Source organism: Callorhinchus milii, unplaced genomic scaffold, assembly GCF_018977255.1.
Source record: "Callorhinchus milii isolate IMCB2004 unplaced genomic scaffold, IMCB_Cmil_1.0 Scaffold22, whole genome shotgun sequence".
Classification (NCBI taxonomy): Eukaryota; Metazoa; Chordata; class Chondrichthyes; order Chimaeriformes; family Callorhinchidae; genus Callorhinchus; species Callorhinchus milii.
In genome coordinates this window covers 4,443,748-4,471,481 of record NW_024704763.1, presented here as the reverse complement: position 1 = coordinate 4,471,481, position 27,734 = coordinate 4,443,748, and the positions used below count along the sequence as shown (strand labels likewise).

Here is a 27,734-nt window from a genome sequence, read left to right as displayed (position 1 = left end):
TTGGACTAGACTCTACAGTGATTGCAGTTGGGTATACTGATCAGTATGTACATACTTGTCTATAATGCGTCATGTATGAACGGTTGTGTGTTTAAATGCTGTTAAATTCTACACTAAACACATATCTGCACTGTATAAATGGACCTTGTGTATTATTCTCTGTGTGTAAACACCTGTGTATTCTGCACCACATGTAAGCTTAATAGCAGATGTGGGAGTTATTTAGTCATTTCTTCTTATGAAATCGCCAACACATTGACAAGTAGATGCTGATGTAATGATTTGCAAATTGGGATCCATTGTGCTCCACGTGTACACCCGTTTGCCAGTAGCCTTAATTATGTAATTAAACACTCAATGGAAACAATCATTTTACATTAAGGGAGCCTGTAATTCCCTCTGTATATAAGCGTTTACACATGGTATGTAATGCAGAAGTGTTTGCACATGCATTTATGCTTGGTACACAATACATGTTTACACGTGGTGCATGTTACACAAGTGTGCACTGGAGCATAATTCGCTCGTGTTTACACCAAGTTTATTTAATCTGGCAGAAAACCCAAATATTCTTTGTCTGAAGCTTGTAACTTCAAAACGTTTTATTTTAAGTTATTTCTGGTAGAAAAGTGCAGAGTTTGCAGTTCATAGCAAACCTGGTGCGTGAATTTATAACTAGTTTCTTGAGCGTACAGGAGTGGACTGTGAACAGAGTGAGCTCAATGCAGGTGCTCTGTGTAGCAGGGCAGCTGCAATTTGATTTGGGTTTCTTTGATCATGTGCTTGCATTGAATGCTATTGGCAGCTTGAAGGTGTGTGCAATAGTAGTGCCAGCCCACAGGCAAATAACTACAACAAGTTACATTTGTTTAGCACCTTTCGCTTCGGGAGGGAATCCCAAGATACTGGACAATGAAGGATTTGCACCCGAGCTGGGGGCTGGGATCAGGAGGTATAGAGAGCAGGGAGGGTGGGGTAGGAGGGTAGCTGAAGGTGCGGTCAAAGAGGAAGATCTTGAGACGGCCTTGAAGGAGGCAAGGTAGGGGGGTGCGAGCCGAAGAGACGGTAGGATGGAGTTCCAAAATGTGGGGGCAGAAAGACTGAAGGCTCGACGGCCAATGATGGGAGCGGGCAGGGCGGGAGACGTGGAGCAGACCAGAGTCCGCTGAGCAGAGGTAGAAGACAGGTCGAGTTAGCAGATCACAGAGGTGGGAGGAACAAGGCCATTGAGGGCTTTGAAAGCGAAGGCGAAGATTTTGAACTCTATCTTCTGGGGGATGGGGAGGCAGTGGAGCCAGGTGAAGATGTGGGTGATAGGTTCACTGAGTTTGCTGCAGGAGAGGACACAAGCTGCAGAGTTATGAATAATAGGGTCAGAGAAAGCCCGCAGTCAATTGCAGTGTCAGAGACAGCCTACAGGCATGTGCAATGCCAGTCACCGCAGGAATTATGCAAGTTCAGTTTTTCACTGAGAACTGAAAAGTGAATAGCGCGTTTTCTTTCATAGATACAGAACGGCGATAACTATTTTTGAGTCTCTGAATTGGTCGCGGTGTAAAACGACACAGAGTCCACTGTTTGGCTGCAATTTGACCACGCGACCAATCAATGCTCCAGTGTCCTTGTGTAGTGCTGCTCTCCCACGCAAGGATAAAAAGAAAGGAAACTTTTATTTTTGTGAATTCTTGTACGCCTAAGGCTCAAAGCAGTTTACATTAATTGAGTCAAATATAGTGACTATTTTTGTAGCTGCATGCAGCATCCATTGTGCGCACAGCCAAGGGGTGAATGACCAATTATTCTGGAAGATTGTTGACTAGTGCTTCAAGACCCAACTGCGCGTGAAGGTGCTATATAAAAGCAAGTTGTCATTGATCAGGACTCCAGGAGAAACTTTCTTCTCTTTTAAATTGTTGTGGATCTTTCAAGTTAACCCAAAGAAAGGCAGACCTTGGATTAACATCTCACCTGTAAAACTGTATCATCAACACTGCAGCTGAAGGATGTCATCTCTCGGTTCTGATTCTCTAGTCTGACCTTGTGGCGTTTGGATGAGACTTTAGACCAAGATCATATAGGCTTATTCTAGCTATTCAGATGCATATTAAAGATTCAAAGAAAAGCAATGCTCTCTCCCAAGTTGAGCAATAAAAGACTAATTGGTCTTTCATCTCATTACTGTGATTGGGACATTGTTAGTGCAGAGCAGTCACTGCGTTTGCCAAAATAACAATTATCTCTTCAAAATAATTGTTTGTGTGAAGTGCTTTAAGATGTTCTGGCCTAATATGGCACTGCAGCAAAAGCAAGGATTATTATCACAAGTTTAATGTTTGTCACCGTCACAGCAGGAGCAGTGAGGCAGCATGCTTCTCCTCCTTTTTCCACCCTTTTCTGAAACAAGCTGCATCGTCCAGGGAGACACAGGTTGCCACAGATTGAGGGAGGCTGAGGCAGAATCTCAGTCTTGTGCTTATGTTGTAAGGCGAGAAGGAGAACAGAGTAACTGAATACTCGTTTTGTAACAGGAGATATGTGGATCAGTGACTGGAAGTCAAGGAAACTGCACAATGACACTTTTATTCTTTTATGTGTACAATAAAGATTACAGATAATAGATTGTAATACTGAGCACACGTTGATTTAAGTATTTCAGAGAATCATACAAAGTTTACAGCACAGAAGGATATTATTTAGCTCATAATGTAAGTGTTTTGGAATCTCTGTCTTAGCAGCAAGCTCCAAGATTGGCCAGCTCATTAACTCATGTCTCCTGTTCATCTTCAGGTCCAGTTCCACAAACTGCAGCACTTGCGTCTGGCCCAGACCCGAGCACAGTATTATGGAGGATCCTTACCGAACGTCAACCAGATCGGGAACAACAGTGATTTCCAGGTAACTGCAAGCAGGGCTATATTATGAGTGACTGTTGGAAGCTTTGATTAAATGACTGCCTCCAGATTGTCAGATCGCCACTGACATCACTTCCTACGCATAGTGCGCCAATGCAGGAACCCCCGCTGATAATTCCTGTATACTGTGCACACGTGATTTGCACAGGAAGTGCCACTGACACTTCCTGCACATAGCAACTGAATCCAGGATGCTAGGTCGTTGAAGTAAAGTTGCCATCAGATGGTGTGATGATACTGGCAGGAAACCACTCCTATCTACGCTTGCCACAAAAGAATAACAAAAGGACAGAAATATATCGTTCAAAATTTGCATTAGGGAAATCATTGAGAATGTATCTTCCAGCTCAAGCTTCCTATTAAATTACTGTCATGCACATCTTATTTATTTCAGATGCCCCAGTGACAGCCATCTCCTGTAGTACACTCCCAATAATCTCTCCCAATAAGCATTTGCCAACAAATTCTGAAGTCAGAATTTGCAAACGCCCATGAAAGTCTTGACAGTCTGTCCTTTCGATTGGTAAATGCAACAGGAAGCTGCAATACACATGTCCATGTGGTTAGTCTTTGAAGTGCTTTCTGTCTGTCATTGGCAATGGAACCAAGTCTAGATCTGAATATTATTAGGAATTGGGAATTCAAGCACACAATGCAAGTGCAATATTGTGTTAATAAAATATCTACACAACTTTCAGGTCTGTCTTCTGATTTTCATTGCCTTAAAAGGCAGTACAATCTATAATATAAAGAATTATCACATCGATCCCGTGCCTTGTTGAATTTAAAACTTCTGCTTTGTGAATTTGGATGAGTGAGGAATATACACCAGGAAGCTGGGAGAAAAATCTCTGCTCTGCTTCCAGTTAGCGGGACAGGATTATTAAATTTTGTTTGAGCAACTAGAGCAGACAGATGGAACTGGGTTAAACGGTGTCTCTTCACATATAATTCAATTTCTGTGTGAAGTCTTCACGAAACCAAGATTGTCATCTCTACAATCCAAGTTGTGTATTGAATTTGCTTTGAGATGAATCTCCCAACTTTTAAGTATAGCTTTGTGATCATCTAATTTTGTTCGTTGGTATTGTGCTGAGAAGGCAGCGGGGTGGGGATTGATAGATTAGGTTTGAGTGTTTTAATCTTTAGAACTGTGCTAGTATAAAATAATTTTGTCTGATATCAAATAATTTCATACAAATTAGCTGTGTTACACAGTTCCACCAGAAAGACTGAATAAAATGAAATCCCTCCCCTCAGATTCTTAAGTAGACAGTTTAGCCATCCTATAATAAAGCAATATAGTCATCTTCAAGCTTAGTTTTGCAACAGCTTTTAATGCTGGAATTGGAGATCCCGTGCTGTCTGAAACCTTTTAGCTTCGTACTTTCTGTCCCCTAATTCCAGTACAAAATACTTGTTTAGCAGCTGACTGAACTTTGTTCCATATTATTTTTATTGAGAAATCCAGGTATCGGCCATATGGGTGTAGGACAGTACCAAGGGTGAAAAGAGTAGGAGCACAGACGAGATAAATTGGGAAATAATAAAAATCATTGCATTTGATATCGCACCCCAAAGGTCAGTGTCTTTAAGCACATCACGGGGAGTTGCTGTTGAGTATAGTGACTGTGTATTTGTAGGCAGGTAAGTAGAGGTTACCTGAAGCTATGATTGGTTTTTTAAAGATTGTAGAAAACAGAAAGAAGGAAATATAAGCATCTAGTCTTAAGAAAGACAGATGGAAGGCGGGGAGGTGTTTCACAGTCTTGAGATATTGGGAAAGAATGAGTTAGTAGAAAAGTGGCAACAGTGAGATTTCAATATACTGAAGATGCAAAGAGGAGAAAGAAGAAAATGCATTTTATAGCACCTTTTCATGTCAGATGATCTCAAAACACTTTTATAATTACTGTCAAATCCAATGACTGTTTTGTAGGCAGCCGTGACAGCCATTATATGCACAATAAAGCAACACAAATAGCCATGGAATAACCGATTTGATCTGGAAAATTATTCGTTTTGAACAGGCAGACAGAAGCTTAGGATAAGTATTCTTTAAAGGACAGCACCTTGGGCTATATTATCGCTCTCCCAATAGTGATGAGCTGTGTTGTGAGAGTTGTGAGCTTGCGCCCCGAAGTGTAGCTTCTGACTCAGAGGTGACTGAGAGCCATTATGAGTCAGAGTATTTCAGTGTATAATAAATATATGGATAGGTTGGTTGGTTGGATGGATCACATAGTCACTTGGAGCCTGGAGTGTATTACTGATGAGATTGAATGGGACAGGTCTCTGCTTTATTCAGGTAAATCGAGTTTCACTACTTCAGATTAAACTTTACGTTATTCTAATCAGTTTGGTTTAATTCACTTTTAATTGAATTTAATTGACTGGTTGCAGTAGCACAGCAAGAAATCCTCACAAGAGCCATTATCACTAGCGCTCTCACCTCTGGATCTAAAGGTTGTTGGTTTGTGTCCCTTTCCAAGCTCATAATCAAAGCTGACACTCAAGCGCAGTGCTAAGGGAATGCTGCATTGTCAGTGGTCTTGTCTTTACAATCGAGTGTTAAAGCAAGATTCTGTCTTGTCTGCTGGTCCAGGTCAATGTTAAAAATCCGGCAATATTATTTGGAAAAGAGTCGGGAATTTCTCCTAGTGTCTTGGATACGATCCCTCCTCCATCCAACCTCACCCAGAAAATCAAATTAATTGGTCGCTCATCTCATCGCCATCAGGGCACCAGATTAGTTGCGTTGTTTGCATAGATATTGGCCACCACATTTCAACGTAAATTGGTGTTTTAGATATGATAATGTGCTGCATCGATCCAGAGAATTCTAAAAAATAGTTATTATTGACTGTGCTGCCTTTAACAATCAGTGAAAGCGCAGGGTGCAGAGTTGAACGTTTTGCTGTTTTTTTTGTTGCTGTAGTAATGGACCTGGATTGTGGGCCAAGGTATTTGTTAGTGAAGTACACTGGCTGTGTAAAACATTTGGGCCGTTGTGTGGGATAAAATGTTCTCCTTGAGAAGGTCATTGGATCTGGCTGTATCATCCCTCAATTTGTTTACTGTCCTCTAACTTGCCTCCTTTGCCCTTTTCAAGGTCTATTGGTTTGTTTGACTTTTATGATGCATTTCCTCCGTGTACCTTTTCTGTGTATGCTGTTAATTATCAAAAATTCCCTGAGTGAGGCCCCACTGGCATTACAAAGCCCTCGCTGCATTTAAAGGGGCAGGAGGGTTGAAATTGTTTCGTCCTCCTTTCATACAATTGCAACCTCTCATTGTTTTATGCATTTCTTTATTGATTTCCTGTTGGAAGGCAGGGGAGTAACATGCAGAGTAACATCATTTCCCAATCATATCACAGCACGAATGCAGCTGTAGGTCTCAGAGTGTAGAAGTACAATTCGTGAAGTCCTGTAGCGCATTAGTTATGGCACTCGCCTCGCAAGCAAGAGGTCCTGGATTCAATTCCCAGACAGGGCGAAATGTCAGGCAAGTTTCCTTACTCCACATGCTTCTGTTTACCAAGTGACCACACCAACTCGCATTTATATAGCATCCTCCACGCCGGGTGGCGTCCCAGAGCTCTTAACAATGGTGGAGCCCGATTATTAGCAGTAAGTTAGTCGATTGGCGGATCGCTTTTCCAGGAGTACGACTGGTTGTGGGACACTGCTGTGCGCAATTGGCTGCCGTGTTTCACTCACAAAATATACAGTCAATTCGCTTTATAGTAAGAGAAGTGCTTTGAAACGTTTCGAAGACGTGATAAGGCGCTACATCAAAGCTAGGTTTATTATTATTAATTCATAATGTTCTTCCACTGTTTAAATATGCAATGCTATTCATCTATGTTGCACTTAAAAATATTCAGTCCAAATTTTGTTTTGCTGAATTTTGTGCTCTTCAAGGTAGGGGAATCCTCTTACTGTATCAATAATGGCAAGAGAGAAAGTATACACAGGACAATACTTTCAGATTTCAGCCTGGCTCACTTCGGAGTTAGACTTTGTGAGTTCAATCCCCATGTCAGATCATCATTTTTTTTGCCCACAAAAAATGCAGTAATTTCACTTTACAGTATATTTTGGGAAGCGCTTTGAGACATCTCAAAGACATGATAAGGTGCTATATCAAATGCAAGGATTATTATTATCAAACTCATGTAGTGTAAGCTGACTCTCCAGTGCAGTGCTCAGCATATGTTATACTGTTGACAGTGCCGTGCTTTGGATGAGATGGTGAACTGAAGTCTTGCCTGCCTGTTCATCATCTCGTGGCTCTACCTATGTCTATTTTTTGATCGTTGCTATGCGCAGGTTGGCTGCCCTGTTTGCCGACAAAATAACTAGTCACTGCACTCCTGATGCAAAATACGGTATTTCAACTGTAAGGATTATTATTATATCCACCAAGGCAAAAGGACAAGGAATGTGAGGGGCAAGTTTAAGATAGACACCTGAAAGGAAGGCTGAAACAGGTTTCCAGGAAGGGTGGTTGAGGTGACTTGCTAAATAATGGTAGAGCAATTCAGATAAGTGGTTGGTTTATACTTTTTCTAATGCTACAACTGATCCCGCTGTCTAAAGTAGTGGCACACAAAGCCAAGTGCTGTCCGTATGGTATTGACTCTTCTCTGAACAAATACGGCATTGCTGAACTGTCCATTTGTCTGAACAAAGGTCTGCGTGCAGCAGCATTTGACTGTTTTACAATGACTTGGGTGTCCTCTTGGCTCAGTTGGTAGCACTCTTGACTCTTGAGACAAAGGTCTGTGGGAGCTATTAAATCTCATTAGGTTACACTGAGTTGTGGTTTTTTATTAATTGGGGTTTTAAAAATAAATTATTACACAAGTCAAATTTACTCTCATTTCTTAATGGCTGCTACAGGATAATAATAATTATCCTTGCATTTGATATTGCGCCTTATCACGTCTTCTAGATGTCTCAAAACGCTTCACAGGATATACTGTAAAGTGAATTGACTGTATAATGGTGAGTGAAACGCAGCAGCCAATTGCGCGCAGCAGTCCTAGATTGAGTAACCAAATTATTATTTGGTGCACGATTAGGATAGTGCAACGACATGATCTTCCTTAATGATCAAGTGGAGAGATGGACTTGATGAGGGGTCAATTTTTCAATTTCCCTTCAGGCGTGCTGTTGTATTGGTGTATTGATTACAATTGTCATACAGTTTCATCATTTACCACTGGTAATCACCCGTGAAGTTCCATGTCACTTTGCAACTGCATTTTTGGGTTACATACTCCAAGATAACACTGAAGTACTGGGGTAGAATTGCATTTGAAGGAGTGTATCCTTCAATATCAGACATTTTGAATGTCTGGGTCGACATCAAAGACATGGTGCCATTTGGCAGAAGAACAGGGGCTTTCTTCCAGTGTTCTGACCAATATTTGGCCCTCAACCAAATCCACCAAATCAAAACTAACTGGGCATTCATCTTGTCACTCACTATGTGTGGGCGTTACTGATGAAGATTATCTGTTACATTTTCCCACATCTCTTCAAAATAACTTAATGTGTGAAACATTTTGAGATGATAACAAATGTGATAAGGAGCTAGGTCACAGGCACATACTGATTTAAAAAACACATACTAACACCCATTACACTATGACTTTTTAAAAAAAAAGACTAATGCAATAACGGCGAATTCAGGAGTATGTATATACCCTAATTCCACCCCTTCAATTTTTTGTTGATGCTCACAATATGTTCCAATACAAATGAATGCAATTGTGGTATCTTCAATCTATCAGATTTGTATCTGCATCTTCTGTATCTACTTGGATCTGGAGTGTAAAATGCTGACACAAATAAGATTTCAAGATCAAAGGATCAGATGCTGTCTAAGAAGAGTAATGTGCATATTGAGCAGAGAAAAGTGCAGAAAGGAATGAAGAGTTTCCCGAACCCGGTTGTTAGTTAATTGTTGGATAACATTCTGGGGGTTATTATCATCCGCCAAAACATTTGGTCACTGAAAGCGCAGCTGTTTGTGGGATATTGCTGTGTGCAATTAGCTGCTACGTTTCACCCACAAAATACAGTCAGTCCACTTTACAATATATGATGTGAAACGATTTGAAACGTCTCAACGACGTGGTAGGGTGCTATATGAAATGAAAGGATTATTATTTATTTCTAGCATTGTTTGCTGCATTCATGTCATTTCTCCCTACTGCATTCAGTTTGAAGGTAAGGTTGGTTCCTTGCAAGACATATATGCACGGAACTAACTTGAATTGCTGTTGTTGCATGCAGAATTAGTTGGCATCGGAAAGGAAAAAAGATCATGTACAAATTGCACCCCTAAAAAATAGGATTCCGCGTATGCAATAAAGAAAGCTCTGCATAGGACCAAGACTTAGACTGAGTTGAGTACAGCAATGTCCTGGGAGGCATGACTTCAGTGCAGCCAACAAGGCTGAAAGTTCCTCTCCCCCTTGGATAGGGATTCCGTACTGTTCTCAGGTTACAGGTCGGGGGTTTTGTTGAACAGCAAGTTCATAGCGCCCCCTGTACATAAATAGTAAAAATAATAATAATCTTTGCATTTGATATAGTGCCTTATCATGTCATTGAGATGTCTCAAATGTTTATAGTGTCGGAAGAATTGTACTTAAGAACCTGACGGGAAAGCCAGAAACGTTTATGCAGTAGGGCAGAGGTCAGCAAAACCCTGCAAGCAGAGCAATTTCTTCAAGCCCTCGAAGAATGTTCACATCTGCAAACTGCAAAGGCCTAGGTTACCTCACCCTGCCTCATGAGCTCCACACGTCATTTTGAAAATCCTCTTCAGTGGTCCAACTTGTTGTCATTCATTTTAATTCAAAAGATCAGAGCTTTGTGAATCTCAGGGTGGTCCTGGAACCAGTAATTTAAGGCACTTTTTTTTATTTCCATCACTTATACAATCTGTGTGGCAATCCCATGCTTGCAAGATCCGACATCTCAGAGGCATTGGGACGTCTCCCAGGCGCTAACTTGAGTCATTTGCTGTTATTTTGTGAATTACACAGAGCAGAAGAACTCAACCCAAAGGAAAGTCATTTTCAATTGAAGTTAGTTATGTATAAAAGAAGCCAAAAATAATTATCTAGTATCCGAGCGTGCTAAGAACATAAATTTCTGGACTTTTTGGTGCACTGCTGGCCCCTGCAGTAGGGTATATAGCGAACAAATCACCAAACGGATCGACTTCAAGATCCTCACACTTGTTTTCAAATCCCTTGACACTCTGGCACCTCCCTACCTCTCTGACCTCCTCACTTCCCAAGCCACTCCCTGGTGCCTCCGCTCGACTGGCACAAACCTCCTGCTCATCTCTTGCACCCTCCGCCCCGCCTTCGGGGGTTGCGCTTTCGGCTGCTACACCCCAAAACTCTGGAACACTCCCTCATTCCCTCCGCCTTGCCCCCTCTCCTCTTTTTCAAGTCCCGCCTGTAAAACCTTCCTCTTAGATCGTACTTGCGGCCACCTCTCCACCCCCTCACCCGGGCCTGGAGTCAGGCTCCGCCACTGTTAAGCATTCTGAGACACTACACAGCATGGAGGGTGCTATATAAGTGCAAGTTGTTCTTATATTACTGAGATGCAATTATGCAGAATTCTCTAATAAAGTAACTTCCTCCATTCCAGTATACCAGAGTTTATGACAACGTGGTAGAGTGCCATAATCTCACTCTCCTGCTCGCTCCCCATTCCTTTCAGCATTCCTCTTTTTCATGTGTGTATTTATTTCCTTTTTAAAATAATTTATGGACTTTCTTTCAACAATGGTTTGTGGCAGAGTTCCTGAATTACAACCACTCTGTGTATATAAAAAAAAATGAAAAAAATTTCTAACCTCCTATTAAATCATTTTATGTAATTCTCTTGAATTGTGTGGCCTCTTTGTTTGTGACTTGCTGACAAACGAATCTAACCTATCACTATTTGCCCAATTATAATGTTTCAGAAGCTTGAAGTCCTTCAAAAGGTTACCCCTTCTTCTTTATACTCTCTTGATAATTGAAGACTCTGATCCCTGGTAACACAGTGAATCCAAGCTGCATCTTTTCCATTGTTCAACAGGGTATCCTAATTGGGGAAAATATAGCTTGGGCAGTGAGATCAGCAGCTAAACTAATTAAGACCTACCCCATTTGGATATCCGGTATTTCTGTACTTTCTCTCTAATCTTCAAATATACCTCTGAACCAGATCTCTCTGTAAAAGTAAAATTGTATGCCTTATTACGATNAAAAAATTGCATGCAATTAAAACGTTTCACCAACTGGCAGCCTGACTACTTTGTCATGTGAGTCGCGATGCGGATAAGGGTTAGGTGTAGATGCTGTAGTTTTGTGTTGAGCGGAAGGGTTGGTCAGCCATGGTAAAATGATGACGGGCAGCATTTTGACGCTCAGTTCTCGATTTCCTCCCCCTACAGACTTCGTTTCACCCCACTCTGGATTCAGTCCGAGCGACACGACACCACGGGCTGGTGGAGCGGGTGCACAGGGACCGGAGTCGTATGATGTCACCCCATCGACGCCAGCCTCCCATGGACAAGCATGGCCGACAGATATCCTTTGCCTGTGTTCAACTGCATTCCAGACTTCAGCCAACCTTTAAAAGCTACGGTAGAATTTTTCCCATCAAATGTGCAGGTTTAAAAGTTTAACCTCAAAAATAAGATGGGAAATTGCAATATTGCTGATCTTTGCCGACAAATGCACAGTCACTACACTTGACCACAAATCCTTGTGAAGCTCTTAGAAATTTCAACATTATAGGTATTATATAGACTATGTCAAATGCAGGGGTGATTATTATTTATTCTGTTTCTCAGTTGAATACCGATGCTTTATGGAGGAACCCAGAAAAATAGCATAATTATTTGTGTGGTATTAGTTAATGACCAGTATACCAGCTGGTATAGTCATTTATTGGGTACTTTGTATAAAATTGTCAATCTCCGCAAGAGGTTAGTTGTTTTTGTCATTTCCTCTCTTCAAATATGTTAAACAAAATCATTTTCCTTTGGGAAACAAAGGTGTGGCATTCACACACTGGGAAGCCACTGCGTTAATTACCACTTATTGATTTATGACTGAATTTGACAATTCTATGACTGGTTTCGTTAAATTTGCTTTTTATAACAAACATCACAATACCTACCATTGCTATTTCTCCATCAGCCTCCATCTCCTTTATTTCCCTTTTATTCCCAATGACTCGTGTGTTTAAGAGCACAAACAACATTGAGCCGCACAACACCAAGCCTTTGGCAGGGAACAGCATAGACTGAACTGGAAGCCAGCCCCTTCTTCCCAAACATCACGTGGCATTGGAAGCCAGCAGTTTTTCCGATCCATCTTAAGATTTCCTTTCGGTTGGTATTTTGGTTAAGAACCAATTCTTGTGTGTTCATCATGTGCCAGATCTTCACACAAACACTCTCTCCCGCGGTATATGCATTTATGAATAGAAGGATCATTTGGATAACCCTTTGGTCTTTGTGGATTTAAAACATAACAAGCACGCAAAATAGCATTTGAAGAAAAGCCGATTTATTTTTCCCTGAAAGTGTGAGTCTAAGCTGTTCTTGAACTTAGTGTGTGCATTGGAATCCAGCATTATTTTTGCCAGCAGTAGATCAGAATCCTGGTTATAGTTAATAGTAAATAGTAATGACACATAGTACATTTCAGTGTTGACTTGGGTAAGCCATTAAAACCGTAGTTGATTTTCTAAGGTTATGGTCACAGTTACAAGGTTGTGGTGTGAAACCCAATGCAGTGTTACCGAGCGGAGACCAGGGACAATGAAATCTTTCGCAAAAAATTCGATGCCAATCACTTGAAACCAAGAATTTGGGAGGGGAGGGGGAGAGGAACCATACAGTAATTCTAAGCCACACAGTTTCTAATTCACACGAAAAAGCACATATACATTATTTTAGAATTAAGTTTTTAAAAAAAAACACTTTGTGTCTTAACTTTTTTCCATGATTCTCTCTCCTCCTGTCTGGGCTCTGTGTTGTGCATGTGTGTTTCTCTTTATTTATTATCTTTCACACACACACTCTTTCTCTATCTGTCTGTAACTTACAATAGCCTGAGTTTACTTCATGTCTGATTCTAAGGCCCATCTTGTTTTGAAGATTTTTAATGGAAACTGTACATTAGGATCAAGTAAATGAACCCGTTCAGTTACAAAGCAGGATAGTAATTCCCAGCACATGGTTAACACTTGGGCAGTATGGGATACGCTAAAGGGATAAAGAAGCTTTTGAGGGTGGGGGGGTCATTCTTCACCATCTTTATTCAGTAATTGTGGTCAGGGGCTGAATACCGTAAATGAGACCCAATTTCCTTGTGCATTGCCAGAGAAGTCATTGGATAGTTGTAAGCAAGCTGAGCAAAGATAGCTGAATCTGCCCATATTATTTTATATCTCAATTTGGAATCATAATCTGTCATCCTTGATTATATAACAGGAAAAAATAGGAGCTTAATGCATTTTCTTTCCCATAAACAAATCCAGCATTTTTCATTTATATTTCAGTACGGTGTCAAGGGTCAGATCCGACTGTTGGAAAATCACCAGAACTTTTAAGTTACAATTTTCTAGTTATTGTACAACTTTGTGTTTTACTTTTGGTATCATCATTTGAGCTTTAATGTAGGGATCAATAGTTTGTCATTGTTTCTCTCCCATCCTTTCTATCTAGCATGGACAATGGCTTTGCTTGAGTAAATAGCTATAAGATCAGATGTGAAATGGTAAAATATTCTGCAATCCTAACATTTGAACAAGTGCCGGTCATGAATCTGTTGAGCCATGCAAAGCTCTCTGAGAGGTACCTGAACCCTATATGTCTTCTTTTCGGTGTGAGGATTTTTCAGTGTAGGTCAAACCTATGGTGATAAACTGCGAGAGGCTGATATTTTAAAGCTGGAGCAAACTCATAAAATCAACAAAGGGGAGGATATGATATGTCCCATGATGTGACATGTCATTGTCTCATACCCTAAATAATGTGCTGCAGCATTCTTGGATGTTCTGTTACCTATGAAACAGGAGCATCGAGCCTCGGCGGCAGTCTAGTGGGGTGTTTGAGGTCCAAGGAAGGGGTGTCAAAGCCGCACACAATCCATTCCAACTTTTTCCTCCTGCTTTGAGTGACGGTCCCGAAGATGCAAAGTAAAGAATAGGTTAGCAGTGCACTGTCTGATGGTGACTGTGTGTGGGTGGCAGAACTTTAAAGTTCCGCTGAGCAGTCATATTGGGTCTATGTGAGCAGAGGATTTATTTGATGAGATTACCAAGTATGGTAAAGCACACAAAAAGGCTTTACAGTAAAACAGATGGGCAGATTTGCTCCCCAGTCTTTTGTTCTACGTTTCTCAGTTTCAGAAATCGCAATGAGGCGTATTGCGAGTATTGCAAATTACACGGCAAACAAAGTCCCAATTAGCAGTTCCCACTACATTTATGATTATTGGGAATTATACCTCAGGGAATAGTGTAGGATTTTTTTGTAACTTCAGATGGGCTGCAATGGTCCTTTCCAGTTCTGTACTGTCTTTTATAACTAACCTATTGAGTTGTCAGACATAACACGTTCCATAGCCTTTGTGTTCTGCAAATTCAGAGCATCCTTTATAGCACCCGAGGGAGGCTCTGCCACTTTGTACATTCCACATTGAATTCAAAAGCTACCCATTTGTTACCTTTCATTGTAAAACATCAATATCAGCTATAATTAAGACGTTTATACAATGCACGCCAAACTCTTTTCAGCTGAGGTTCTCTTTAAGTCGGATCTTTGTTCTGTTGTTCCTGCCTCATTTTTTAACATCTCTCAGGTCTATCTGTGTAACGTTTTTGTCTGCAGCAATTCATTCTCGCTTTTTTAATGTTTAATTTATCTTTCTTTCTTTCTGTCATATTGTTTTAGTGAGTTGCAAAGGGTTGAAAAGATAGAGCAGTAACCAGCGATATCTCAGTCTGCTTTAATTGAATAAAAGGGGCCCACACCCATGAACACAATGGCAGGACTGGCTTTTAACGTGACCACTTTTGTCTACTTGGATTGATATTTCACTATAAATGGAAAAATGTAGTGGTTTTAAGTCAGGAAATACTGAGTACAGTGAATAATTGACGCAATTTGGTACTTAGAACAGTCATGTTTTCCAATAAAACACAATGGCAGCGAGCTGGTAAGATTTCTGCATTGTAGAGCTTTGAAGATGTTAACTCTTTCTGGTCGTAGGATGCTGTGAAGTGTGTGACTGGACCAACTGTGATCTTTTATATTTCAGGTCTCTGGAGGGTTTTTGGACAGTCATTACCTTGGCCATAAACTGTCATGGAATCATAATTGTGTGTGTGTGTGTATGTGTGTGTGTATGGGGTGGGGGGGTTAAGGTCAGGAGAGGCTGAACTTCCAGATGTTGAGGATGATATAGAGATTTACATCTGCACGGCGTCAACTGAGTGAAGCTTTGAACCCGAAATGAGATTTGGAAAGAAAGTCTTTTGCTTTGGTCCAGTTATATTTTCCTGTTTATAGGAGAGAAACAGAATCACTGCTGACCATTTGAATAGCTGGTCGTTTTCCCACCCTAATGAAACTGGTTAGCATTTTTAATCAATTTTATCCAATGTTACATTTGCTGCTGCTTACCTGGGTGGGCAGTTGAAGTGATTCCACATGTGGCGGCATAATATCTGTGTAGAGTGTAATATGTGCCCATGCAATGTGTGAGTAATAAATATCTTTCAGGTTACAAAAGCAGGCAGGTGTTTATTGATTGGGGGGAAAAGTGGAGTTTATTCTGGTCTGCGGAAAACGCAGGATAAAATTCATGTTGGAATTAATAAACTACTGTGAAGTCCAGGGTCAGTAGACAGAGTCTGCCTGTGGCATTGGCTTCATGGTCACTGATCATATAGTCAAAAGAAAAGTGATTTCTCTCCAAGCCTGCCCAAGCAATTGGCTTTTCCTCTTTGCTTCTCTCTCTCTTTCTCTATCAGGTTTCTTTTCTAAATCAATTATTTTGGGAGAATCACAGTGAAGGCTGAGAGTCTATATTGGACTCTCATCGTCCTATCCAGCACTCCAAGGTCACATGCAGCACAGGTGAGATACAGTGTAAAGTTTCCTTTGCACTGACTCATTCAGCACTCATAATCCAGAACAGCATAAGTTAAATATAGAGCAAAGCTCCTTCCACACTATCCCATCAAGCAATCCCAGGTCAGGTACAGAGTAAAGCTTCCTCTCTACACTATCCCACCCACTACTCACAAGTCAGCTACAACGCAATTTGGATATAAAGTTAATCTGTTCTTCTTGGTCCCCATCTAATCCTGTGTTGCTGTCATTCCGAGGAACTTTCTGCAACATCCAGACCATCTGAGACACAACCTAGAAATCAGGCACAGCACTACCCTGAGGTAAGAATGAGATAGTACACTTTGTGAAGCTTCAGAAGATGCTGGCCTGGAACAAAACATACTGAGGTCATTGAATAAGCAGGATAGCCTACTACATGTGTATGTGATATTCCCACGCTCAGCATAGACATCAAATATCACAGCAGCTGTGACTTAATGTTTTAGTATGGACAACTCAAGAGACACAAGGCCTAATTTTAAAAAAAAATTGGTCACTCAATCCATGACTGTTTGTGGGACACTGCTGTGTCGAATTGGCTGCTAAGTTTCATCCACAAAATACAGTCAATTCACTTCACAATATAATCTCTGAAGTGTTCAGGTGATAAGGTGCTATATCAATTGCAACGATTATTATTATTTACAAAGTTATGCAGAGTATCTGTTCCTATTTCCTGCCCCAGACTGACATTATTGCTTAGTATTTCAGCAGGCCATTAGAAGGGGCAGGTCACTGAACAGAATAATGCTTGGTAGAATCTTGTTCGATGAAGACACTGATTGTGCAGTGCAATGATACTGATGTGGGAATGAAAGGGTGAAAGTGACTTCATGATGTTTGGATTCCAGATTGTTTCCCTAATGTATTGACTTAGATTGTTGTCTGCAAGGCTGAAATTTGATTATAGCTCTTAACATGGTGCCAGGGCCATCCACATAAACATCTATGCTCAAAAGAGCAACAAGTGCACATTTGTGGTGGTGAGTACGCACAGAGGCTATGATCTCAGAGCGGTCTAGCTGATTCATGAGAACTTCTAAGAATGTTATGGTGACGGTCAAAGGCTATGGTAGGACAGCTCAGTGGGTCTGTGCCATGGTGAGTGGAGAAAGAATGTGGGTTTATGCCTGGGGGAAATTCTGAGGAAGTTCCTAGTAAAGACTGAGCAGTGAAATTTGTCGTAGAATCTCATTATAACACTGGTTTGTTTATAAGGCGGCTAGTCTGTGGACCTGGTTTTGGCTGGGTGGAACCATCCAGGTCCCCACGTGCTTAAAAGTGGCCTGCTTCCAGGTCCCATTGATTTCCTTGAGAAGAAAGTGATGTCAGGCTCTTCGTCCACATAACACTTGAACACTGCAATACAGCAAGTGACATCTGATGTTGGCCTTATCATGGGAAGCTGACACAGTGCATAGGAAATGACAGCAGCAGCAACCTGTCGACCCATTATGCGGGGACTATTATAGGATTGAACTGTGCATAATAGCATTGAGCTGCCCCTCCCCCCCCCCCCCCCCCGCCCACACACACACACATACTCGGCAGCTGATCCACAGAATTGAACTCCAACCTGAATGGGAGAGGGCTCTTGCCAAGAGGGAAGAGCCCATAAATACACAGTCAATTCATTTTACAGCGTATTCTGTGAAGCGCTTTGAGACGTCAAGAAGACGTGAAAAGCGCTCTATCAAATGCAAGGTTTATTATTATATAAAATGTATCTTTTTTTGACCGAAACGTGAATGTATTTTTGGTGTTAACTCTCTGCAGTTGATTGATGCTCAACTGTTCACTGTTTTCAACTTTATTTCTGGAAGAATAAATCCATCACACCCCAGGATACAACAATCTAACTAGACTTTCTAAAGGATCTGGAGATAGTGACATTGGTGTACCTGACTCCCAACCCTCAGACTGGATCATGAATGAGAATAAAAGGGCCTGCTCTGTGTGGCATTGTTCCACACTAGGCAATTGGCTTTTACCAACTGAGCTAACTCTGAGAGTTGTGGAAAAGTAAGAAGAATGTTATAGCCATGGCAAAAAAAAATCGTCTGCACTGTTCAGAAACCAAGACCCAATCCTAGAATTATACAGCACAGAAGGAGGTCATTCGGCCCATTGTGTCTGTGCCAGCTCTTTGAAAAGAGCTACCCAAATCAATCTCATTCCCCTGCTGCCTCCCCATAGCCTTGCAAACTTGTCCTCCCCAAATAATTAACTAGTTCCCTCTTGAAAGTTATTATCTTAATCGGCTTCCACCACCCTTTCAGGCAATGCATTCCAGATCCAAACAACTTGCCCTATGAAAAAAAAACTCGCCCTCTGTTTCTTTTAGCAACTATTTTAAATCTGTGTCCTTGGGTTACCGACCCACCCACCAGTGGAAATAGTTTCTCCTTGTTCACCTTATTGGATCCTCTCATAATTCTGAAAACTTCTATTATGTCTCCTCTTAACTTTCTCTGCTCCAAGGAGAATAATCCTAGCTTCTCTAGCCTCTCCTGACAATGCTTACAATCACAATCTATAAAATCTGAGCTGGAGCAAGGGGTGCTCCTGACCTGAAAGGCGTTATACAAATGTAATTTTGTATTTTATTGAATGTATTACAGTGGTATCTGTGCTCTTTAGTTGGCTTTAGGTTGATAGCCTCTTAAAGGATTAGAAGTATTTTTGTATTGTCTCACACAAATATGGTTTGAGGTTTGCTTGACCTAAGTAGTGTCACAAGACGTTGAGCAATTTTGTTTTTGTAATTTTTGGGGTTTAATCTCATCATCAAAGCTCAGTGCTGCAATTGTAAATCAGTGTCCAATGTAGGATAACTTAGAGATTTAAACGAGTATCTCTTTTGAGTTTAGGTTTTCTTCCATTGAGAAAAGGCACCAAAGCCCACAGAGCAAGGTAACACACAAAAGCAGAAAAGGCAACAAAATGCAACCTAACAAATAGTCGAGGTTGGGTGACGCCAGTTTGGAGGTTTCTGTAAAGACTAAGAGGAATTGATTTGGAATTTTATAGCACTTTATATATCAATGTCTCACAGCTCTCTACTATATTAATTGTCAACAATAATGACTGGCCTGTGTAGACAAACACAGCAGACATTTTTCACCCTGCATGGTTCGAGAAGTAACCTTGAAGTGGATTGCCAATCAATCTCGGGATCATTGTCTGGAACACAGAGGGAAATTTTCCCCTCATCAAACCCCACCATTCCCACCGCCCAGTTCAAGTGCCCAGTCAGCAGTGCTCAAAACTTGTTGAGGCATCTCTAATATGAAAGGCCCAATATAAATTTACATTTTCTGGGGCACAATTGGGAGAAGCAGGAGATGTTGCGGTGGTGAAATTGGCCTAAAAAATTAGATAAGGTTAAAGTTCGAATTGCTACATTAGTCTGTGCTGTAGAGATTGGCTTGTGTGTATTCGTTAACTTCTATCTGGACTGTTTTCCTAACTAGTTCATTTTTCAGTGCCAAGCAGAAAATAGATGGTTGCTTTAAAAGTCAAACAAGCCATCGTTTGTTTTGGCTGACAGATAGGTTCTAACCAACAGAACCAACCGCTCTCGCTTACTACGCAGCTAATGAGTGAATAGTCTCTTTCTTGGAGATGCCTTTTGTTTACGCTCTGGACTGCTACCCTGTGTGAGGAGCACTAAATAAATGGAAGTTGTTTTTATTGTTTTACTGCTCTATCAAGCTTGGGAGATTTTGGCTGAAAGGTCATGACTACAGTTTTGATGGATTGATTGTTTTTGCTCTGATTAGTTTGTTCTAAGTACAAACTGCACCCTGATCTTTTCTGTGTGACGGACCTGCATAATGGAAAAATTGCAGATATTTTCGTCTGCTTTACAAGATATTCAATACTCCATGGATTAACTGGAGAGTTTGCAACCTCAGCCTACAAGATTGGAGGAGCCCCGGAGGGACCCAGATCCTGAGTAGAAAGTTCCATGATTTAATTCATCTCGAAAGGAAATGGGAAAGAGCAAAAAGAGTTTAATTTCATTAACTTTGAAAGTAATTTGCGAGCCAACCTTTGAACCCCGGAATAAGCAGCTTATTCCGAGGTTACACAGCGGCTGCTCATGTGCCCAGAAAGGCAAAGGAAGCTTGGATATCACTGCTTACCGTTTAAATGTTTGTTAAAGGATGGAGCAGTGAATGAAAGTGACAAGCTTGATAATCCTCTAACCAGCTTTACATACAGTGAATTTAGCATCTCACCAACACAACTCTCTGAAGCACTGTTTCCTGGAGTGCGCACACTTGAATGTGTTTGGATTTGTGGTGATGATAACTCTATATCCTATGCGGTCCTTAATGTTAAATGCAACAGGAAGTAAAATGCTTAGTGTTTTCTCTCCTCATCTCATTAACAGGCACAATTATGCACTGGGAAGGTAGTATTGTAGTACTCAAGTACTGTGCATAAGTGAGTCTGCCTTTAAGGATGAACCTAGATAGGGAGTGTCAGTGGGAGGAGAGGTGGTAGCATGGGAAAAGATGACCACAGGCAAGACCGATCCTGTTCTTACCCACATGCGTACACTTTCTAGGAGGTGTCACTGGGTGGCAATCAGGAGCAGGAATCTCAACTGCTTTTACTTTCTCTCTTCCCCTCTACTGTCTTGAGAACTAATTATAATTGGTTAATCCACCACAGGGATTAAATGAACACAGGCAGAAGGTGAAATCTGGAATCTTCTGGTAGCACACTGTCAGACCTTTTTACCTGCTGAGCCACAAGGTAGTCTCTTGCATACAGTGAACAGTAGCAGTGGCCTCCCAGCAATGTGAACCACTTTGTACCATGCCAGTCCACAGTATGATTTCAAAACCTGCAGCGCCAGCAGCATCTCAACTTGCTCACCTCTGAACCAAGCAACATCTACACCCGCTCGCACTGTTATCGCAAACTGCACCCTGATCTTGAGCTGTCAGACGCTTAAGCATCTGTTGACTACTTCAGACTCACTTCTGTTAAATAATAATAATCCTTGCATTTGATATAGAGTCTTATCTGTCATACAATGTTATGTATGTATAAGATATTGTGTTGCTTTATTTCATCCATACTCTAGAAATGAATATGCAGTATTGCTAGAGTTTAAATAGGCAAGCTCATAGTAATGGAAAGTGACGCCTAAGGATGTGGCTATTAGCCATCAAAGGCAGACAACATTCCTTCGGCTGAGTTTCTGCCAAAGTTGCAATTGGCACCGAAGGGGAATAATGGCTAGCTGTGAGGTTAGCAGAACCACTGAATTGGCCCTTCTCTATGCTTTGATTCCTGTCATCGACCAGTCTCAGTGAAACAGTGAAGGTCCCTGACCTTTGTCGCACTTGTCAAAAAAACACTGCCTTATTTCCTCTCTCCTTGACTTCAAAACTCTCCCCAAAAAATCATATTTTCGACAGTGCTCAAGTCACGTTCTTTGGTGTTGTTCCATAACGTGTGAAGAAGCACCCAGCACCTTGAGAGTTCCTCCCAGCATGAAAGGTGCTATATAAATATACATTTTTATGAGAAGTTCATTCTTGGCTCTATGTATACAAATTGTTGCAGTCGGGCAGGAAGTCACATTACGTCTGACAGGAATCACACCCACACGCAGTGTCCACGGGAAAGGCACAATCCTAAACGCTTGAGTAAATCATAAATCAATTTTAAATACACAAGATGCTTACAGTGCCAGATGTTCGTGGGTGTGAAGCTAATTCTAAGTTATGACTTTTTATTTTTGAAGGTTGATATTCTTTGTTTCTTCAACAGATCTTGTAATTAGAAATGTACAAGTTGTCATTCTGAGGTCCTGCTCTTTATTGCTTTTTGTCGTACGCCAGTTGTTTATCACTCTTGACATTTCCCAGATGAAAATGCATCACAGATTCCAAAGCCAATGCCTTCCACGTGATCCTGTTTCTTCCGCCTTCGGAAAGGCCCTTGGGGAAGAAAACATTAATCCTAGTTCCTTGCCTTCAGTTTCTGTGCCAATATTTCTGAATTCAATCTCCTGTTCCAGTGGGGGCCAGAATCAGGCTAAAACAAACCAAGCCAGACAATTGTTGCACCAAGATGCTGTTGAAGAAGATTGGGGTTAGAGCCCTTTTAAGTGGGTTCATAATGAGTGGCTTTTTAATGTTTAAATCTGAAAGCCATTTGGAATTGGTGTCTGCTGGAGGGGAAATAAACAAGTAAACAATATTTGTTTTAAAAGTTGACTTTTTTTTAAAAAAAACAACTCGTCTGGGCTTCAATGATAGAGTTCCAAGCTTTTCTAATTTAAAAAAAATGCATTTTCAGGTGCAATAAACGTCAAAACATTTTAAAGCACTTTAATTTAGTTGGAGGAATATTGGCTGGCGCAATGATAGAATCTCCCTTCTCTGCACATTATATCCCGGTCCTCATTGAGCTCAAGTTGGGAGCAAGCAGCATATGCACCAATGTGTGACTGAGAGAGGAGAGAAGTGAAAGCTTTATTCTTTCAAACTTTGTGTTTGTTACATCTTCTTACTGACTGATATTTAATGGGACACGCTGAGGTGGAGGTGCGTGTATGTGAATATTTAATGTCTTTATGGCAAACTGTTTACTGGCAAAAGCTGCTCTGTTTCATCTGGAAGGCATGATCTTCATTAAATAACTAGTGTGTATCTGTATACACACTTGTAAATCCATTGAAGTGGTGTTCTGTATAACTTGGAACACACAACACAGGGAATGATGGATACAAACGAGAATAATATCCTGTAGGAGTGAAGAGTCCTGTAGCTCAGTAGTAGAGCACTCGCCTCACAAGTAAGAGACCTGGTTTGATTCCTGGCAGGGAGAAACCTTGGGTTTCCTTGCTCCACACGCCTGATTATATTCCCCCAAGAGAGAAAAAAACAATAATAAAATCGGTCACTTCAATCCACAACTGTTTGTGGGACACTGCTGGGTGCGTTTCGCCCACAAGCATACAGTCAATTTACTTCACAGCATATCCTGTGAAGCGCTTTGAGATGTCTAGAAGATGTGAAAAGCGCTATATCAAATGCAAGGATTATTATTTTATTATTATATCAGTGTTGGGGGTAGAAAGTTCTTGGGAATGCCTAGAGAGGCTAAAGCCTTTTTTTGTTCAGACAGATGTCTGGCACATGCAGAAACCCATCACATGTTATGGGAAAATGGTAGGGTGGCTATTCTGAGAAGACAAGATCAAATGGTGCAAAGGGCTTTCTTATTTAAACCTCTTTTGTTGGTGGTGAATGATTAAAAAAAGGACTAAATTAAGTAGATAAACTTAAGATTTTCCTTAACCTCCTGTGTACATCGAAAGTTCTCCGTATGGATCAGTTTACCTTTCCCCACCACCAGATACAAGTTGGAGAAGGTAAGGTTAAATCTTGTTTGCTTTCAATGAGTTGCACTTATCTGAATTTCACTATTCAATGCCTGTTTTTCCTGTTTACATTTTCTCTGCATTGATTTTGTATTGTTGATCATTTTCATAACTTTCATATCCGTGAATTTCTGTTATTTCCTAAAAGAAATTTAAAAAGTCTTCTTAGAGTAACAAGTTGCTATTGGTCTCTGGATTTTCTACTGGCAGAAGTTTGATGTCAGTATGAACTACTATGAATCATATCATCACATCCGATCATTTGGCATTTATTTCACAAAACAGAATTCTTTGTAAGTGAAGATATCCCAAAGCCAACCCACTTTGCAACCCACACAAACCACTTTGTAACTGCTGCAGAGTTGTGCAAAGTCCTATTGATTCAAGTGGTAAAGTTAGGTCTTAGAGTCATAAACTAATGAATGAATCATTTTAAAACACAGATAACTTCTTTGCTCCCCCCCCACCCAAGGCACCATTGAGTTTTCTGTGAATCAAGTGAATGAAAGTGCAATGAACCATTTTTGCAATTTGGTTGTAACCCAGTTTTAAATTTACTGTTAAAAAGGGAAAGGGGCGGAAATATTTATACCTTTACCTTGCATATTCACCAAGATTAAAGTGATGAGCTTTCTCAACTGAAGAGCTTTGCACTTTAAATCAAAAATAGGTTCCTCTCATAATCCCAGCCCTGTTTACTTAATTGTAATTACATTTTGGTTTACAACTGGAGTTGCAGAATAAACTGTTTCATATTTCTTGGAATTGCTCTGTGATAGAGAATTGTGCCTGTACCAACTGATTACGTTAACTTTCCACTGGACAGTTGACATGCAGTTAGGTGTAATCCTGCCATTGTTTACAACCCTGCCTATTTATGACATCTTGTGGGAAATGGCAACCACTATTCCCAGGGGCTGGCGTGAGAATGAAACTTCTGTTAGAAGCATGTCAACAACAACAAAAAGGAAAGGTTGCTGTGAGTTTTTTTTAACAAGTTGCCTTGTATACATACCAGTTTGGTTCGGGCCCATGAATTACTATAAAAATGCTTGTGTTTTAGATTTTTTCATACTATAAAGCAGTTAGATTGTTTTTTAAAATTTGACATCTTGTGTTAATTATATTCTACATTGTGTTTTCATTCCTCCAATGATATAAATGTAGCTGTTACTAACTCCTTCTATTAACCAGGCCACTCGCTAAACTTCATATGCTGGATTGTACTAACTACCTGTTAATAACTAACAAACGTTGTTTGTTTATTGATTACAGCAAAATTTATGCTGTGTGTCTCTTGGTTTCAAAGTGATAACTTCTTTTCAAGCTTCTTTTACTTCTGGAAATTAAATTCACATCTGGGCCTGGATGAGGGGAATTAACTGTCTCCCTTCACTTCGTAAGTGCATCATTGCCTGGGATTGCAATACAAAAACAATCTTCTCAGCACAAATGGTACAGAAATCGTTTGCCTCCTTGACATTGCCATCATCATGGATGCAGCACACAGCAGGTTGACTCAAGTCTGCATGAAAATCATTCATTAAATGAAATTATATTTTCGATCAAGTGTGACAGTTGTGTGAAGGGCAGAACAAGGTGGCGGATATGAGGCTGGTGAAGTAACAGAATCCGCCTGGCTCCATGCGCCCCTCTATATCTGTTAGGTTTTAGTTTTGCATTTACTTAGAAACTCCCAGCAGGTACTTCATATTCTGTTCTCTTTGGGGGTGGAGGAGGGCAGCTCAGCATCTAAACAATTTCAACGACGAGTCTTAATATGTCCTGGCTTGAATGTCATAGATTAGTAACCAATGTGAGAATTAATGGTGGCTACCCCTCCTATTTCTCTCACTTACTCTCTGCTCTCTTGCTCACTCAACAACCACAACTTGCATTTATATAGAGTCCCTCACACAAGGCAGCGTCCCAGAGCCCTCGACAGTTGCGGAGCACGACGCCGAGCCAGGGTGCGTAACTGTATGCACGGTCAAAGAGGAAAATTTCAGGCACATATCTATCTTCCTCTCCTGTGCTCTTCCAGTTATAATAAATAAATAAAATAAATAATAATAAATAAATTACTGATTCTCTTAAAGGCCTGCTTTCAGTGGGTTAGCTATAGCCTATTGAAGCAGTCTGGGGATTCCCAACAGGTGAGAGTACATTAGTGAGTTATTTTATCCCTCCTGCAAATATCGTACATCAGATGTACCATTATGTTTAATAAAGTGTTTGCCCTTTCTCTGTGCAAGATGTTTGCTTCACTGCCTTGCGCCAATTTCTGCAAGTTGTCTTAAACTTTTAAAAACTCTGACCCTTGAAGCTATGTGTATCACAGAACATCATATACTTTTCACTGCAATTCCCCTCGAGTCTGTAGCTGAAAACCAGTTATATCAGAGCTGCAACATATGCCAAATTGTGGCAACGATGTATAATTGTATAGGGTTAGAGCACATTATAAGCTTTCCCCATAGCAATCTACTCGGAATCACCCCCAAAACAATTGCATAATACATTGCACCTTAATATTATCGTTTTCAAAGCTGGCAATCTGAGAAAAATTGGCTTTACTCAGATGTTGCTGGAATGTGGAATCCTCCCACAATATATTCTTGAAGCAGAGTCCATAAAGTTATATCCTTGGACAATACATCTTATGTTGGAGTGGAACTGTGTCTGGTTTGCACACTCTTAAGCAAGGCAATGAATGATGTTCTACGTGTATCAGACACCAAAACAAAAGTTGGAGTCCCCTCCGTGTACATTTTAACTAATCCTGGCTCAAGTTCTGTCGATAGAGCCACATTACCAACACGCAATAAAACAAATACAACAACATACGAACAATGCTGAATAAATAAAATTTCTGAATTTCTTACCAGGCTTCAATGTTCTCCCTTTCCCCGCCTCTCTTTCAGGGTTCTGTCTCTTTTACTCTGTTTTCTGTGGCTCCCACCTTTTCCTTGCCCCCACCTGTTTCTTAGTCCTCTTCTTTCATTTCACTTGCCAGTCAAACGATCCAGCATAGATTTAAGATCACCTTCAGACCAGTACAAAAATTAAAGGGATCTTGATGGGCATACAGATATCTAGATACAGGCATGAATACAAATCTCAATTGCAAGAGGTACATTTACCAGGCCTTACCTAGAATTTCTAGTTCTGACAGCTGGGGCTTAAGTACTGAACAAAACATATTCCAGAGATACAAATCCACCCTGGGTGGGGAGCCCTGCGATAACACAATGAAAGATCTTGGGTATCCCTGCCCATTTTCACCAAAAGGAAGCAAATATGACCAGTGACATTTCTTTTGCTTTGACATTATTGGCTTCTAATAAATCATAAACTCAGCTGGTGTGATTTTCTCTCTCTCTCATGATGCTTTCACTCGCTTACCACACTCCTCAGTAGAGAGTCAAGCCTGTATACAGTCTGAATCGAGACATTCTGTTTGTACCCTTTTCTCTGCTTTGTAAAGGAGTGTACCGCCGTGGTTCAATGAGGAGAAGCAGCCTGGATTTAGACTAATGTCGTCCCTCAACAGGTGAAACATTTCCTTCACAATCTTACCTCTTGGTGGGAATCTCTGACTCACTCATTCTCTTGCTTTCAAATTCACGCACACTGTTACTTTCAGCAGTAGTCTTTGAACCAGAGGAAGGGCTTGCTTTTGGCTCATTCCGACAATGTGTGCCAGCAATCCGTAACCCCCATCATTGCGAACGCTGGTTTATAAATACACTCAGGTGAGCCTTTTTTTTTTTTTTGCCCCTGTTACATTCTGACCTCCATCCTCAGCCACTTGGCAGAGTGGCTTTGAGTTTCCTCCACTCCTGTCCAGAATAACTAGTTACAGGAAAAGCGTCCAAGGTGACTCACCTTACTGCTGTTTCCTTTTGCCACTGCAGAGCGATGCTGAGGCTTCAGTCGGCATCTTGACGCAGCAGTGTGACTGGGATGGGAAATTCTGTGGCGTGTGTGCCTTTGTCACCAAATGGTGAACTGTTATCAAGCACAGAGCTTTAGGGCATTATACTGTGCTCATCAATGAAGTGTTTGGTTAGTTGGGTTTATTTGAATGAAATGTGTTGTATTGTTCTTCATAAATCAGGCCTAGAATTAGTTTGTGATAATTTGTACCTCACTGAAGCAATCAGATCGACATTAGTTGCCAAATGGGGTGA

The 27,734-nt window shown here is 40.8% G+C and overlaps 1 protein-coding gene across 1 annotated transcript in view; it reads left to right on the top strand.

Moving 5' to 3' along the window:
• crtc3 (CREB regulated transcription coactivator 3) overlaps positions 1-27,734 on the top strand; it is a 46,268-nt gene that overhangs the window by 7,141 nt on the left and 11,393 nt on the right. The window contains exons 2-5 of the mRNA XM_042342946.1: positions 2,788-2,895; positions 11,391-11,525; positions 23,471-23,532; positions 27,029-27,094. Of these exons, the coding sequence (XP_042198880.1) occupies positions 2,788-2,895; positions 11,391-11,525; positions 23,471-23,532; positions 27,029-27,094 (371 nt within the window). The remainder of the gene's footprint in view (positions 1-2,787; positions 2,896-11,390; positions 11,526-23,470; positions 23,533-27,028; positions 27,095-27,734) is intronic.